At 38.0% G+C, this 15,173-nt stretch overlaps 1 protein-coding gene across 37 annotated transcripts in view; it reads left to right on the top strand.

The window, feature by feature from the left end:
- Nucleotides 1–14,238, top strand: part of INPP4A (inositol polyphosphate-4-phosphatase type I A) — a 111,831-nt gene extending 97,593 nt beyond the window's left edge. For 31 of the 37 annotated variants that reach the window (XM_088160010.1, XM_088160007.1, XM_088159996.1 and 28 more), the window contains 3 exons: nucleotides 827–939; nucleotides 1,285–1,439; nucleotides 7,196–10,156. In XM_088160010.1, coding sequence (XP_088016136.1) covers nucleotides 827–939; nucleotides 1,285–1,439; nucleotides 7,196–7,376 — 449 coding nt within the window. In that variant the 3' untranslated portion in view covers nucleotides 7,377–10,156. Of the gene's footprint in view, nucleotides 1–826; nucleotides 940–1,284; nucleotides 1,440–7,195; nucleotides 10,157–11,303 lie in introns of those variants that run through there. The other 6 variants (XM_088160014.1, XM_088160013.1, XM_088160012.1 and 3 more) reach the window with 1 other exon arrangement.
- Nucleotides 14,239–15,173: the final 935 nt, after the last annotated feature.

Below are 15,173 nucleotides of genomic sequence, written 5' to 3'. Positions count from 1 at the left end.
TAAACAATGTCCACAGCCTTCCTCTTCTATTCAGTGGGTCACCTTCCTGTAGGAGATCAGGTTAGTCTAATATACTATTTGCTGTGAGACGTAGGCTAGAATAAAACTTCATCTGTCACTCAGGTAGGATACTTTTTGTCACTATATCATCTGTTACAGTGCATACCTCCATATTTAGTCACAATTTAGCTGGTATTCTCTGTGGTTAGTCCTTTGAAAAAAAAAAAAGAAACAACAACAAAGACAACTTTTTGAACACTTGTAATTGATTGTCTGGAGTATCTTGCTACATGTGTGACAGATGATGTACAACAATCTGAACACAGAAGATGAGTATTGAAGGTACTCTGAAAAATTTCAACTACTTTATTTCCACTTAGTGAAATATTAATAAACAGATCATGACCGTATGGTGTCCTGTGGGTGTTTCTTGTAAAGCTGACTGGCTTGCAAATTTAAAATCAAAAATGCGAGCCGAATATAAAATATCTTCAGAATTTCTCTGAAGACATGCATGTTCTCCTGTCACCTCTGTGACACACAAACTGAAAGACTATACCAATCTTGCTCCCTTTGTTCATTCTCTTATTATACTGCTATTAGATTCTGAGTCCCTGAAGTTTTAAATAACTGGGATTTATATTTCCAGTTGAGTTTAATTAAGCTTGAATTTATTTTGTTGATGGTACTTAGTAAATCAGAACTTGAATAATTGTTCTAGTTTCAAGAAAACACAAATGTGTTTGCAACAGGCATATAGAAACACTTTGTAAAAGATCTGTTGAATACAGATGAATATGTGGAGTTGGTTTTGTGTATTTTATAGGTCTACCTCGATCTCGTAGTCAGACGTGCCTGCCTGAACTGTTAAGATTTCTGGGTCAAAATGTACATGCAAGGAAAAACAAGAATGTTGATATCCTTTGGCAAGCTGCTGAGGTATTTATTCATTTGAGCATCTCTGCATAGTTCAGCTGATTTTCTGTATGCATGTCTATTTGCCCCTTTTTTATTACTGATATGTTTGAATTTTTTCATTTGCTTGCATGTAACATGAAAGGCTGCCAGGCTACACCTCCTCTAGAATAAGACATGGGGAGATAAAATGAATTTTCCATATCAGAATTTTCCCCTCAACTTTTACAATTCTCTCTTAAACATGCCAAACTTTGACATCGATGCCCTACACAACATTTGTGCCTCTCTAAGGGGAGGTACAGATGTTCTCTCTGATAGAAAGTTATGCATGTACAAGGAGTGATGGATTGTCTCTCCCATTTCTAGATATGCCGCAGGCTTAATGGTGTTCGATTTACGAGCTGTAAAAGTGCCAAGGATAGGACTGCCATGTCAATCACCCTGGAGCAGTGTTTGATCCTACAGCATGAACATGGAATGGCTCCACAGGTCTTCACTCAGGCTCTGGAGTGTATGAGGAGGTAAGAGTTTGACTGCATCACTTATTCCTACATAAGGAACCATGCAAACTGCAGAGGAGTGGTGGTCTCTGTTTCCATCAAAAGAAAAAAAAAAAGGTAAACTAAAGTCAGGAAACTGTAGAACTGACTGCTAGAATTCATCCCTCCCATGCATGTGAGTTGCATATGCTAATATGCATTCTGGTTCTTACCAGATTTAAATCAAATAGGCTTGAGTTTTCAGTAGAAAATGAGGAGTTTTCAGACAAACATGTAAAAATATGTTTTCTGTTAATGCTGAGCTTACAGAACAGGAAACTGGTGCTTCTTTGAAAGTTGTTTAATGATGACTTCACCTGACCTGTCATAGCACTAGGTTTCTTAGTTCTAGATCAGGGAGATTACTCAGGGATGACCCTTCTTTTGTTCTTTGAAACACAGACACCTGCAGTTTGCACTGGTTTGCCACGTGTATTCTTTAGCAGTGAAACACTGCTCACTGGGTAAAATGTCAGTATGAGTGTTTCACACTAGAGCAACCAAATTTCATCACAACGTGTCAATGTGCTGTTGTCGTATCAATATAATGATGTTCTGTATTCTGAAGCAGCAGAGATGTTTGCAGAATTAAGTACTATACTTAAAAAAATAACAAAATCTGTTTACTGTTGTTCAATGCCTTGTTTCAAGCACTGCTGGAAAACTCCGTAAGTCACATACCGAAAGAAAGGATAAGAAATCTAGCTTTAGTCTTTATCAATGTAGTTCAACAATGCTGTTCAGTCCTGTTTTTCAACATTCACTCTTATGGAATGTACTGTACTGTGTGTCTTTTCACCAAATTCTCTAGAGTGTTCAATTCTCTTATCCTTTCTGTATGTTTTTGCTGTTTGACCCTTTCTTACTCTTCAGTTACCTAGAAGAAAAATGTCTCATATAATAACACTTGCAGCCTCTTACACCAGTAATTTGAGGGTTTATATCTACATCTAATTGGGTGACACTGGACTTTTTTATTTTCAGTTTTTTACTGCACTTTTTGCTACATTGTCATAGAGTTAATACAGAACATGAAAAAAGCACTGAGAAACTACTTAAACATTGATATTAGAAAAAAAAACTTGAAACAGCTTTGTGAGGGAGAATTTACTAACTTAAAATGGACTAAGTGGTTTTCAAACATCTTTATTAAAATTACACAACTTGTTGACGTAGACATCTGAAACAGTTATACAGTTTCACAGTTGTGTATTTAATAAGAATAAAATCAAATAGGAAAAATACTGGGAATCTTGTTACTTTCTTCAAATTCTTTACTGGGTCACTGGTTTTTTTTAATACAGTCACAGACACAATAGAAAGAGAGAGGTTAATAATAACATTGTTTTGGTCCTTCAGTCTACCAATTTAATATAACACAGGATCAGATAAAATATTGACCCAAGAAAGGTAGTGCTTTGTGTTGACCTACACAGGGATATTGAAAGAGGGCAAATTTAATCAAAACCTTTGGCTTGAGTGTTCTACCGACATCAGACTTGCTCTGGCAGGTGAAGGACATGACTTTTTCTTCTGTTCAATCTTTGACTAAGAGAGCTTGTGCAGGTCAGATACTGACTAGTCCAGAAGGAAAACTAAGATTAGACCATTCTCCAAGCCCATAATTCTTCCTCACATCTTATTGCTCTTTGGGAAAGGTGGTTGTGTTTTTAAAATTATTTGTCAATTCTATTCAGGAACAATAGCACAGAATTAATAAAGCTTAATGAGAGATACAGTATTATGGAACAAATAAGTAGGAGTCCAACTCTACCAAATCCCATTCCAGCCTGGGCAGTTTGACCTGATCTAGAAGACAGAGAATAAGAAAGGGTAGCAAATTGTATCCAAATTGCTTCCAGGGCATTCAGAAAACTTGGGTTTTGTTCTTTTAACTTGGATCTTTTATTTAAGTGTCCTGAAAAAGGAAGGTTTGGTTCATTCTTAAAGACTTTTGAAGTTTTTGAGGCATTTGGAAGGACAGGGAAGAAGTACGAGTAGTTTGTGAGACTCAAAGTATTTAATCTCTTCTCTACCAACAACTTCTCAGAGAAGAAAAGCATCCTTGCTTATACCATTCTGGAAAAAATTAAGAAAACATGATCTTTTTCCATGTGATATTGGTTTTCAGAGGTGTTAGTTCCCACTTACCAGTCCTCAGGGACTTCTTTCCTAGTCTTTTGATGTGTATCGGTGATAATTGTGTTCAGTGAGCAGAGACATCAGGAAGGGAACATGGAGTGTTCTTCTAGATTCTTGTAGAAATTTGCAGATCCAAGTTCGTGGCTTTCACCTTAAAAACAAATACCCTATTAGAATTAACTCATTTTCTGTCAATAAGTTACAGCTTTTCCAGTCCTAAATCAAGCACACAGTAACTCCCAGCTCACAAATAGTAAGATGATGATGATATGTCTGGAAGTCCAAGCTAAGAGACATGGCTACCTGACCAGTAAAGGCAGAACAAGAGTCAAAGTCCAGCTGCTTTAGGGAGCCTCTTCCATCTGCAGCCCACGCTCCCCACTAGATCTTTGACTCCCTGCCCTCCCTCTTCCTACTGGATTTCTGTCCTGTCAGAAATGCCAGTTGAGCTGTTTGTGGGAATATGCTCTAAGGCATTTTTCAGTCAAGATCATCCTGGGTAGCAAAATCCTTTACATGCTTTGGGTAGCCCAGGTAATTTTCATCAAATGAATTAGGAAGGTTCAACACAAGCAATTTAGCCAACAGAGAAGAGCCATCTCTGATAGGGGCTCTTGAAAAGCAGCTGGAATTGAGGTGAGGAAAATCACCATTGTGCTGACTAAAAGGATTACATGATAAAAGTCTAGGAGTCATGTTTGGGTATGACCACTCACTGCAATTAAACAGCTATGATAAAAAGCTTGGTTGGATTTTTTTCACTGATTGGCCTGCTTTAAGAATAAAATCATATTGAGTTAGACCACTTGGCAGATGCCCACCCAGCTGCTCACTACCTTTCCCCAACAGGACAGGGGGAAAAAATACGTGAAAAAGCTCATGGGTTGAGAAAAAGACAGGGAGATCCCCTGCCAGTTACTGGCAGTTACAGTAAAGAACTGGCACAACAGACTCAAAGAAATTTTTTTATTTATTGACAATAGATTGGGAATGTTAAGAAATAAAGAATAAAGAAATAAAGAAAAATTAAAGCCTTGCCTTCTACCTCCCTTCTTGTCCCAGGCCAAAGTATTCCACTGCTGCTTTCGCAGCTCCTCTGCCTTCTTGCCATGCTGAGCAAGGCACAGCAGATGTGGAACTGGGATTTGCAGTCAGTCCATAACAGGTCTCCTCTGCTCCTTCCTCATTGTGCTCTTCCTCCACTCCAGTGTGGGTTGTTCCCATGTGCTACAGTCCTTGAGGATGAATCTGATCCTGCCTGGGCTCTCCATGGTCTCCAGTTTCTTTCAGTAAATATTCATCTGTTGTATATGGGTCCTCATGGGCTGCAGTGTGAATAGTTCCTCTCCACAACTGCAGGGGAAACTGCTTCAGCTCTTTCTCCTCTCCTTCCCTGACTTTGGTGCTCACAGGGCTCTTTCTCAGATCTTTTCCCATCACTCTTCACTGCCATGCAGTGCTTTGCCTTTTCTCACACACTCCTTCCCCGAGGCACCAGCATGGCTGAGGGCTCGGCTGTGCCTGCAGTGGGTCACTGAAGCTGGCTGGAACCAGCAGTGTCCAGCATGGGGCAGCCCCAGCCTCTCCTCACAGAGAGAATTACCATATGCAAGCTAAATTAGAAGGGAAATTGCTGTGTCTCCTAACCCTACCCCTCTCCTAGAGGCAGTCTGCTGATGACTGTTTTGATTTAAGACACTGTACAATTTGGTATATTTGATATTTCCAAAAGGTGACTTTTCACCCCTCAGGGGGATGCATCTGCATGGGCCAACAGTGGCAAGGAAAGCACTTTCCAGCTCTTGCCTCCATTCCCACCATATGTGTCTGTGTAAAATCTTTGTGTAAAACTGAGTAGAATTATGCTAGTTTTTGATGGTGGAGGTGTGGCATATGATGTTCATAATGTCAACTTAGCATTTTTAGCCTTTCGTCTTTCCTTCTCCCATTGTTTTCCATTTTATCTATACTCTAAAACACTTTTTTTCCTCCAGGCTATTTTGTTGAGCCTTTATCCACTATTTTCCAATAAGCATTAGGTTTCCACTGGCTGATTCTCCTGATCACACACACCCCCCTCTCCCCACTGCTACAAAGGTAACTGGGATTTGTAGGCATCACAGATTCAATCTGCCCTTGTCCACTGCAAGCACCAGGAGTGAAAACATGTCTTCATCACCAATTTGGATCAAATCCAAATCAGAAATACAGTTGGTTTTATTCCCTGCCCACCTAATTCCATTTGACTTGATGTGTTACCAGCATCTGAATAATCTTTTTCATCACCTCCAGGGTGTGTCTGATTTCTTGCAGGACTTTGTCTGATGTTTACATAACCTGGCTACGCAACCATCAAGGTCATGAATGGTTTGTTATGGCTGGAGAAAGTGCACAAGCTCTAACAGCATCAGGCTTACAGATTGCATTTAGAATCACAAGATCATAGAATTGTTTGAGTTTAAATGGACCTTGAAGATGATCTAGTTCCAACACCCCTGCCATGGACACATTCAATTAGACCAGGTTGCTTAAAGCCCCATCCAGCCTGGCCTTGAACATTCACAAGGATGAGCATCCATGGCTGCCTCACCACCCTCAGAGTAAATTTTTTCTTTGTATCGAATCTAAACCTGTTCTATTTCCCTTTGAACCTATTCCCCTTGTCCTGTCACTACATGCTCTTGTAAATAGTCCCCCTCCCTGTTTCTTGTATGCTCCCTTCGGGTACTGGAAGGCTGCAATTCAGTCACCCCCTAAGCCATCTCTTTTCCAGGCTGAACAAACCAGCCTTTCCTTGTAGGAGAGGTGCTCCATCCCTCTGTTCATCTTGGTCATTTAGTTGTTGCTTTGTGAACTACAAATAGAGTTGGAGTGCTCAGGGTGTAAGAGTGAGCCAAAATTAAAGAGCACACTACAAAGCCTAGCAGGCTACCTGAGGAGTTGTTCTTCACTGTAGCCTTCAGTGCTCAATGTAAGAAGTGGATGCACAATGAGATGGGCTTTGCAGCATATCTTCAGAAAAATGCCTATTGATATATCCTTGAATTCATGTCCAAGCAGAAAAATAGATGGGTGGTTTGGTTTTGGTTGGTGTTTTTTTTATTACCATGTTAGACAGGTAGTTAGGAGGTTAAATTAAATCACTGCAGCCCACATGGAAAGATGTTTGAAAGGGTCAAATACTACAATGGTTATTCATGTTCAGCTTGCTTTTCAGAGCTCCACTTCTTTGCAGCATGCCAAAGCATGGCAGAGCAGCATGGGGTATTATTGCTTGGTAATCTGAAAGAGTGAACATGGAAAACCATTAATGTTCAACCTACATGTGTTTATTTTCACTAGACTACAGTACTTCTTTCTTATTTTTCTCTTTTATTCTCTTTCCCTCTCCTTATTTCTATAATTGTACTGATACATATTTTGAGATGTTTTTCCACTCTTTCTTTACTTCATCTTCTGGTTTTGTTGTGCGTTCTTCCATGTTTTTTCATTTTCTTGACCACCTTGTGTTGCCATCTCTTTTTATCCATTCATTTGCATGTCTGTCTTCCTTTCTGTTTTATTTTCCCTCTTCCCAAACTTCTTCCTTTTCACAGCATTGGAACACGGGAGATAGTCACCCAGAAGAACTTGAGTGGCTTGGTGCCCATCCGAGATTTCAGACTAGATCCCAGCCTCCTCTACTCCATTCCTTTACTAGCTCTCAGCCCCAATTTACTGATTGTGTGGCTGTTTCTGAGCATAGCATACCTGGTGGCCAGATTACGTTGCAAGTGAAGATAGAGTTCAAAAATAAAAAAAAGAAAAAAAAGAAAAAAAAAGCAACAAAAAACACAAAAACAAAAAAGTGCTTGAATGTGTATTGCCACTTGGTACCTGCTGGACAAAGGAATGTGTCATAGCATTGTCTGCCAAGAATTATTATTATGCCTTACAATTTTACGTTTCTATTGTACTAAACTGTAAATATACATCAAATTATTTTATCAAAAAGAATTGTATTGAAACTTTAAAGTATTGTTCTGCTTTCAGTGCTTGTAACATAGTCTGACATTGGCCTGTTACCTCGTTACTTTAGCCGGCCTGAAGATCTCTTACCAAATACAGTTTTGTGTTACTCGTTTCATGTATTCCAGAGAAAGGAACTCTGTCTGAAAAGAATTTGTATCTTTTTGTATATTTGAGGTGTATGCTAATCTTGCCTTTCATTTTTATGAGGTATGAAGAGAAAAATAAAAACACGGGTGGGGTTTATAAGAAATTATAAGAAATTTATTTAAAGAAGTAACAAATTTATACCTTCATTTCAAAGCATAATATCTAAATTACATTACTGAACAGTTTATAGAACCATAGTCTTGTTCCTTTCTCATGGTTAAATATATTCTAATAGACTAGAAAATACTCAGAAAACAACTTGCAGTGTGATGCATGCAGAATTATTTCATTCTATTTGTAGATCTGCATTTTGCAATGTATTAAAGACATGAGGAAAATGACTTGTGGTCAGGAAGGGGATGTGACTGGCATTAGCCTGCTAATAATCCATTATCTATTTTAAGTGCTCTTTTATTGAACTGATTGTGAAATAGGGTCATCCTAGAAGTTAAAGATAATGGTCCTTAATTTTTAGGTAAGAAGAGGGAGGTATCAGTTAACTCCTTTAGTAGGTGGGTTTCAGGTTTTCCACTGGGCTTTATTTTAATTACATTAGACTAAATATTACTGTTACTTCCATTTTTAAGCGTTGCACAGCTTTAATAAATTATGATGCTGATAGTGACTTAGTGATGAGCGATGGTAAGTTAACGTTTATTTCAGTGGTGAGACTAAAGTGGCTTCCTAGTTTAGTGATGCAGAGTAATTGCAGATGAAATTTGATCATCATTTATATATAACATCAAACTAGGGGAGGCCTGTTTAAACTGAAAGATTTTGTTGATGCTGTGGTCTGGCAGAGCTTGTCAATAGCAATAGCTGATAAAAAAACCTAACCTCATTTAATGTAGTTTGATAAATTCATAAAGGATTTTACTTCGCTTGGTGCCTGAGATGATACTGGGCTTCTGAGGACAACTAGTACTGTGATTTGTATTTTCTACTATTATTAACTTGCTGAAAAAATATAGGTAGCTTTAGCTTTTATTATAAATTTTATTGGAATTGAGAGCTGTTGAGAGAAATATGCTGAAATAAAAAACCAAAAAAGCACAGTTAGAATAAAAATCAGAATTAAATCCTAAATTTGGATTTATTATTCTAACTAAAAAAAAAAAGTGTGTGATTATATTTGTGTCTTCATGAAATCAGACTGTACAGTACACTATCTCTGAATATTTTTCCTCACTATTCTTCCAATTTTGTTTTTAAAAGAACAAAAAAACCACAAAAACACCACAAGTACATACATGTTTATATATCTATATATAAAGCACGTATCCTATTTATTTTTAGTTGCAATGAGTTTTGGTACATCCTTGCTGCTGTTGAGGTTCATCATGGTGTGGTGGTTTGGTGCACATTCCTGTGCTGTGGTGATACCTGATGCTGCTGTGTCTCCATAGAAATCATCTGTTCTTTATGCTTAGCACTGGTTTGTTTGCTGGGGGTGCCCCCATTTACCTTTTTACAAAGGGTGCAGCTGTCAGGTTGGACTGTGGCCTTGATCTTGCAATGTTAGGAGTGTCCTGGCTTCAGTCTAACCAGATGGGAAAGTAACTTTAGAATCACAGAATATCCTGAGTTGGAAGGGATCCACAAGGATCAAGGATCAGTTCCTGGCTTGGCACAGGACAGCCACAGCCATGTCCCATGTGCCTGAGGGAGCTGTCCAAACTCTTCTTGCCCTCTGGCACACTTGGGGCCATAAACACTTCCCTGGGCAGCCTGTTCCAGTGTCCAGCCACACTCTGGTGGCAGGCACATTCACTGAACTCCCTGAGATTATTAATCTATTTAGAGTATGGTGGTGCTGCAATAAGACCACCTTAAAACTGTTTGGAATGAAAGCCCAGGATTTTTGAAAACAGTTTAGGTTTTTTCTTTTCTTCTTAAACTTTGATGGAGACAAGTTTGGGGTTTTTTTCTTTTTGAGACTCCAAAAGGAAAAAAAATGGCCTGTGCTTTTGTTAAGGTATTCAGATTTAAGATGCAGTATTGCATGCTGTTCATGTGCTTCCAAGAGAAGGAAGATGGCATGTAAAATGTGGGAAATATATCCTTGTCACCATATCTGTGCCATGAGGGACACATGCAATAACCAGATGCAGTGAAATGTGTTATGAAGAGAATGATTCACTTTGCAGTTAAAATGCTCACCTAGCATCACATATTTGCTAGTTAAACTTACTGCTTTTATTTGTACTCTGAAGTATGATTTGTGCAAACTTTTGATGTATCTATTTGGCTGCAAGAGCTGTCGGGGGAGTTTTGTGAAATACAAACCAGTGCCAGAAAAACAGTGTCATCACAGATGATCCATTCTATAAAAGGCAAGCACAGAATGTGCTCCAGAGACAAATTTCAAACTTAAAGAAAAGAAAAAAAAAAAAGAAAAAGACTGTATTTTATGAAGTTAAACTAGGTGTTACATACAGAACACAGTGACAGCCTGTTTCATGAACCAAAATTAGAAGAACGGTGAGGTCTGTAAGAGCACGAGAGCTTTTAAGCTGAACCAGAATCCAAACCCTCCTTTTGAATCAGATGATCACAGCTTACCTTGTAAATGCTGCAGCCATCTCCAAGGCAGGACTAATGTGACATTTCCACTGTAAGATGCTGTACTGTACACTTTGCCATGAAGGTCTAAGTCTTCATTGTTTAGGTTCCAGTCCTCAATCAGGGAAAGACATTCTCCTGCAAGCCTAAATTGATTTATAATATATATTTAAAAGATAGTGCTTCCTCTTTGTATGTCTGTTTTTTTGGATATAATCAAAGGAATTCCAAATTAGATTTACAAGTGTAAAGAAGCCTTATAACTGGAGTAGTTTTCTATTGTAGCACAGAACCTCTTTGTAACGTGGGGCAGTTGCACCAAAACATTGTGTGAAAATTAAATTCTGCACAGCTTTGTTTCTTTGGGGTGATGACTGTCAATGCAGCCAGTCTTTTTTGCACTGCTATTTCATGATTAGGATTTTTTTTAGATTGTGTTGGTTTTCACGTCCATTTATGCATGCGGAGATAACTGAAAACATTATTTTTGTATCAGCTTTAATATTTAAGTATACTTATAATACTGAAATACAGGGAACAATAAAATTTAAAGCTCTTATAGAGAGATCAGCAGGTGTTGGTTTTCAGCTTTATGTGTTAATAAATTAGCAGAACTGCTTTTAAGCAATCCCTTGGGATCCCTTGTGCAGTGAATGGAATGTGAACTCCACAACAGTGTACCTTGAAATACATGAAACTGGCGTGAAAAAACCTTTTCAGTAGATGTGCTGCTGCTTTCCAGAAATGCAAAACTAGCAATCAGACATAGCTTGTGTCCATTCTGTGTGCTTTTTACCAGCATTGTATGATGAGTCATCTCTTCTAATATTTGCAGTGGCAAATTAATTAAACGCTCATTAAATATAACCAACTTTATTTTAATGCTATAAAATAACCAGTTCATTTCATCTTAGTTTTAAGTCTTTTTTCTTTTTTTTTTCCCTTTTACTGCTGTCATTTTTTGTGCTTGTTTTTTTTCCCCAGTGAGGGTTGTCGCCGAGAAAATACAATGAAGAATGTTGGATGTCGCAAGTATGCATTTAATTCCCTGCAACTGAAGGCTTTCCCAAAGTATTACAGGCCTCCAGAAGGAACTTATGGAAAAGTTGAAACATAAACATACTATGTCCTTTAATTGCTGTTCCATTAAAACATGTGGATACACTCTAGATTAACACATGATTTCATCATCCAGAAGAGATAAATAACCTTTTTGTACGTTTCGCTAGGTCATACAGAGCATGTTACTGAATTGGAATCTATAGTAACAATTATTCTGACACCTTAGCTTGAGAATAGTGTGATGACTCTGCCCGTTTCAATAGCCTTCAGTGTATGTAAGATGAGCAGATATTGTGCTACTTAATAATTACCTATATGCAAATAGCTAGGTACCTCCTGGATGGGCAAGGACTCTAGGAACGGCATTCAGGCAGCTGTTTCCATAACATCTTTTTATACTGAGTTGATTTGAGATTGAGCTTTTCCTAAACTTTTTAAAACTGAGAGTAAAACTTAAAAGTTGTAAATAAAAAGGATCTTAGACAGTTTAGTAACTGTAGAATGCATTGTTGCAATCAATAAAAGGGGGTTTAATTTAAAAAAAAAATCAGCACAATAAGAGCCAGGAGAAAGAATTGTTTTACTGTATATAGGATGCCACCTTCATGTATGAAATTAACAACATATAAAAGGCCAGGCATATGAGGTCTGGTTTATAATTCTATTAAAATAAAACAAATTCCTATCATCTTTGGCAGATAAGGCCTTGGGCACACAACTGATTTTTAAAAGTATTTCAGAAACATCATGATGCTTAACTATTAATGCCAGCAACAGTTCCCAATGCCCTTCCCCACCCTAAGGCAAGTGCAACAAGCAAATTGCTGATGTTGCACGTGACATGTTCAGTATATTCCATGGTGTTGTACATTAATTAACACATTTTTACCCATGGGTTTTTTTATATAACTCCTGGATTGTAAGCATTAGTATCTCGGGGCGTTACATTATTTTGATCAGTGTACGATTTTTCTGTATCAGTTTTGTGTGTCATAACAAACATGGTCAAAGTGCCCAATGCATCTCCCTCACTTCAAAATCAAAATTGATTTCTGTTTACCTTTGCATTTCACCTGTTGAGAATCCTGGTGGGGGGAAGTGTGACCAGTGTCAGGGTATTTCTGAGGAAGGTAGCAATGCCCTGTTTTGTTAGAGAGGTACTGCTCAGTGCTACTGCTTGTGCCTGAGAACCACAGGTGGGTTCTAGCTTATGGCAAAGGTGGTCAGTTGGATAGCATTTGATAAAAAATATTCAACAGATCTCCTCTGAAACCATCTCCCAAAGAATGCCTTTGAAGCTAAGATAGCATTTGAACGTTCATTTCCAAATTTTAACAAGATCAAGTAATCTTTAGCTAGCTTCATTCAGCACACTGTCCTTTCCTTCTTGGTTTCTGAGGATCTAAGTTTCAGATATAGAAAAAATCTGCCCATTTATTCTTGTGAGAGTAGCAACAGCCAGGTAAGTATATGGCTGTTTTCTGATTTCTTTCTCCCTCTCACTGATGTTTGTCTGTGCTGTCACTGCTCTATCAATCAGCCATGTTCATTCTGCTCCCATGTAGGTTTGGGGGTTACAGGTCCAGCAGTTTTTGCATTTTGCTTTTTGCAGTTTAACACTGAGCAGCATGTCACTAAGCCAGGTCAGAGAGTTCTGCTGAACTAGGCTATTACCTTTATTTCAGACTCTTTAGGATAACAAAACATGGAATTCTGTGCAAAAGCAATGTATTGTAGTACCTACACCAGGTCTGAACAAATCATTTACAGTAGAACAGTCCCTTGGAAATGTTACAAACCCCATTTGCCGATTAATAAATGTTGATTTTATTTTATTGTTTGCTAATAAGTAAACAAATATACGATGAAAAATTTTTCAATGGGATCTCTTTAGACATATTACTCCATTAGTTCTACTCAGCCTTCAGTCCCTGGCCCATTATTAAACGCTACTTTATTTTTGTATAAACTATGCTCTTTATATCCCTTAGTTTTTATGAGTTGATAATTTTATTTTGTCTATTTCAAACATGTTTAATTTTAAGTCCTGTATTGTTACACTAAAAATCTCCCAGTGTTCAGCTTCAGAAGGAAATAACAAATGTCTCTTGCAACAATTAGCAGTGCCACTCTCTTAGGTGGTGGCCAGCAATCATTAGACCTGCTGTAGAGCTTAGCAATCCTTTATTTATTTTGTATAGCGATGTAATCTGAAAAAGTTGCTGGATTTTGTCTGTGCGCGGCGGAGCTGCAGCCGCGGCGCCACTGTGGCTGTGCCGGGGGCGCTGAGCGGAGCTGCCAGGCACGGTGTCCCCAAGGTGTCCCCAAGGTGTCCTGGACACGGCTCGGGCTCCTCCCGAGGGCAGCGAGGGCTCCAGCGGTTCCTCCAGAGAAAACTGTGACATGTGACATCCACATGGGACCCTCACAAGGGGGAAGGGAGCTTTTCTGTTGCACAGGAGAGACGAATCTAAGGATTACTGTAAAATGAAGTTCTGTCTAATGTTCCTTTTTTTGAGTACATTTTTTAAATTATAAAACATACAAAGGTAAAAGAAGAAAACTGTTGCCGAGTATGTTCTGTGTATGTTCTGTGAAAGTACCTACAGCACAGTTGCCTTTTTTTCATTTATACGTGTAAAATTATTGTATAATATGACACAGTTTTGTCCCAACACAACTGTATTTGCCAAGCTTTGTGCATTGAAATATTTTTATTTATTTGGTTTTGGGCAGTATTAATATATCATAAACATATGGCTACTGTTTTATATATTCTAGTTCATCCAATCCATGTATGCTGTAAATGTGCTAGTCTTTAGGATGAAAACCAATAAAGAACTGACAAGAATAACAATGGTGGCTTACTTTTAATGCGTTCGTGGTAAGTGAAAATAAACACTTTCAGGCTCCTTGACTTGATACACTTTTATCTGTTGGAGAGTATATAAAGCCAAGTTGTGTAGAGAGGCATTTTACACAGATGTGCAAAGTCAGGAAGTAGTTACTTCTAACCCCTGCTAAAGAACAGCTGCTACCAATTTTCTGTAGTTAAAAGGCACCAGCTCGTCCCACATGCCTCACATTGTGCAGCAGCAGTTAAGTAAAGAAGTGATATGAGGTATTTTTCTTCCTTAATTTTATCTACTTTCTCCATGAATATTCTGTAAGAGCTTCCTGAGCTTTATTCTCTGTTCTTTCACTTTTCCTTCCATTAGTAGAATTTTTTCTCTACTGCTGCTTCCCATTGAGCCAGCTCATCCCTTCAGCAGCTTTAGGAGTTGGGCTGCTTTTCAACAGGGACAGGTTGCCCTTGTTGATTGTCATTTTGATTTCAAATTAAATAAAGTTGATATAATAGTGTAACAGAAAATAATTCAGAGCATTCTGATTTCTGTAAAATACGATGAAAAAACAGAAAAATACAATTCTGTTGCCACTGGGAGATTGATAACTGCCAAATAGATTCTTTGTGTGAAAGAGGGCTCAGGAGCATTGGTGGAGCTCAGTGAATTAGGTTTTTTAGTTATATAAAAGGAAAAACAGTGGAAGATAAAAACCCACACTGCTATCATTCAAAATGCAGAAAGAGAAGATGCTTGACAGGTAGGAATTCCTGAACTGCAAATGCAAAATACATCTGCACATATGTGCATACATATATATATATGTATGTATGTATGTATACAGATTTCAAAATTTTTAATTGATATTTTAAAAGTATCTACCAGTATTATTCTTAATTTTAAAATGTGGGGTGTTTAGAAAATGGTTGAAAATCTGATATCTTTA

The sequence above is a fragment of the Sturnus vulgaris genome, chromosome 2 (assembly GCF_052056855.1).
Source record: "Sturnus vulgaris isolate bStuVul1 chromosome 2, bStuVul1.hap1, whole genome shotgun sequence".
Taxonomy (NCBI): domain Eukaryota; kingdom Metazoa; phylum Chordata; class Aves; order Passeriformes; family Sturnidae; genus Sturnus; species Sturnus vulgaris.
Note: the sequence above shows the minus strand (reverse complement) of the source record. Positions and strands in the feature narration are given on the sequence as shown.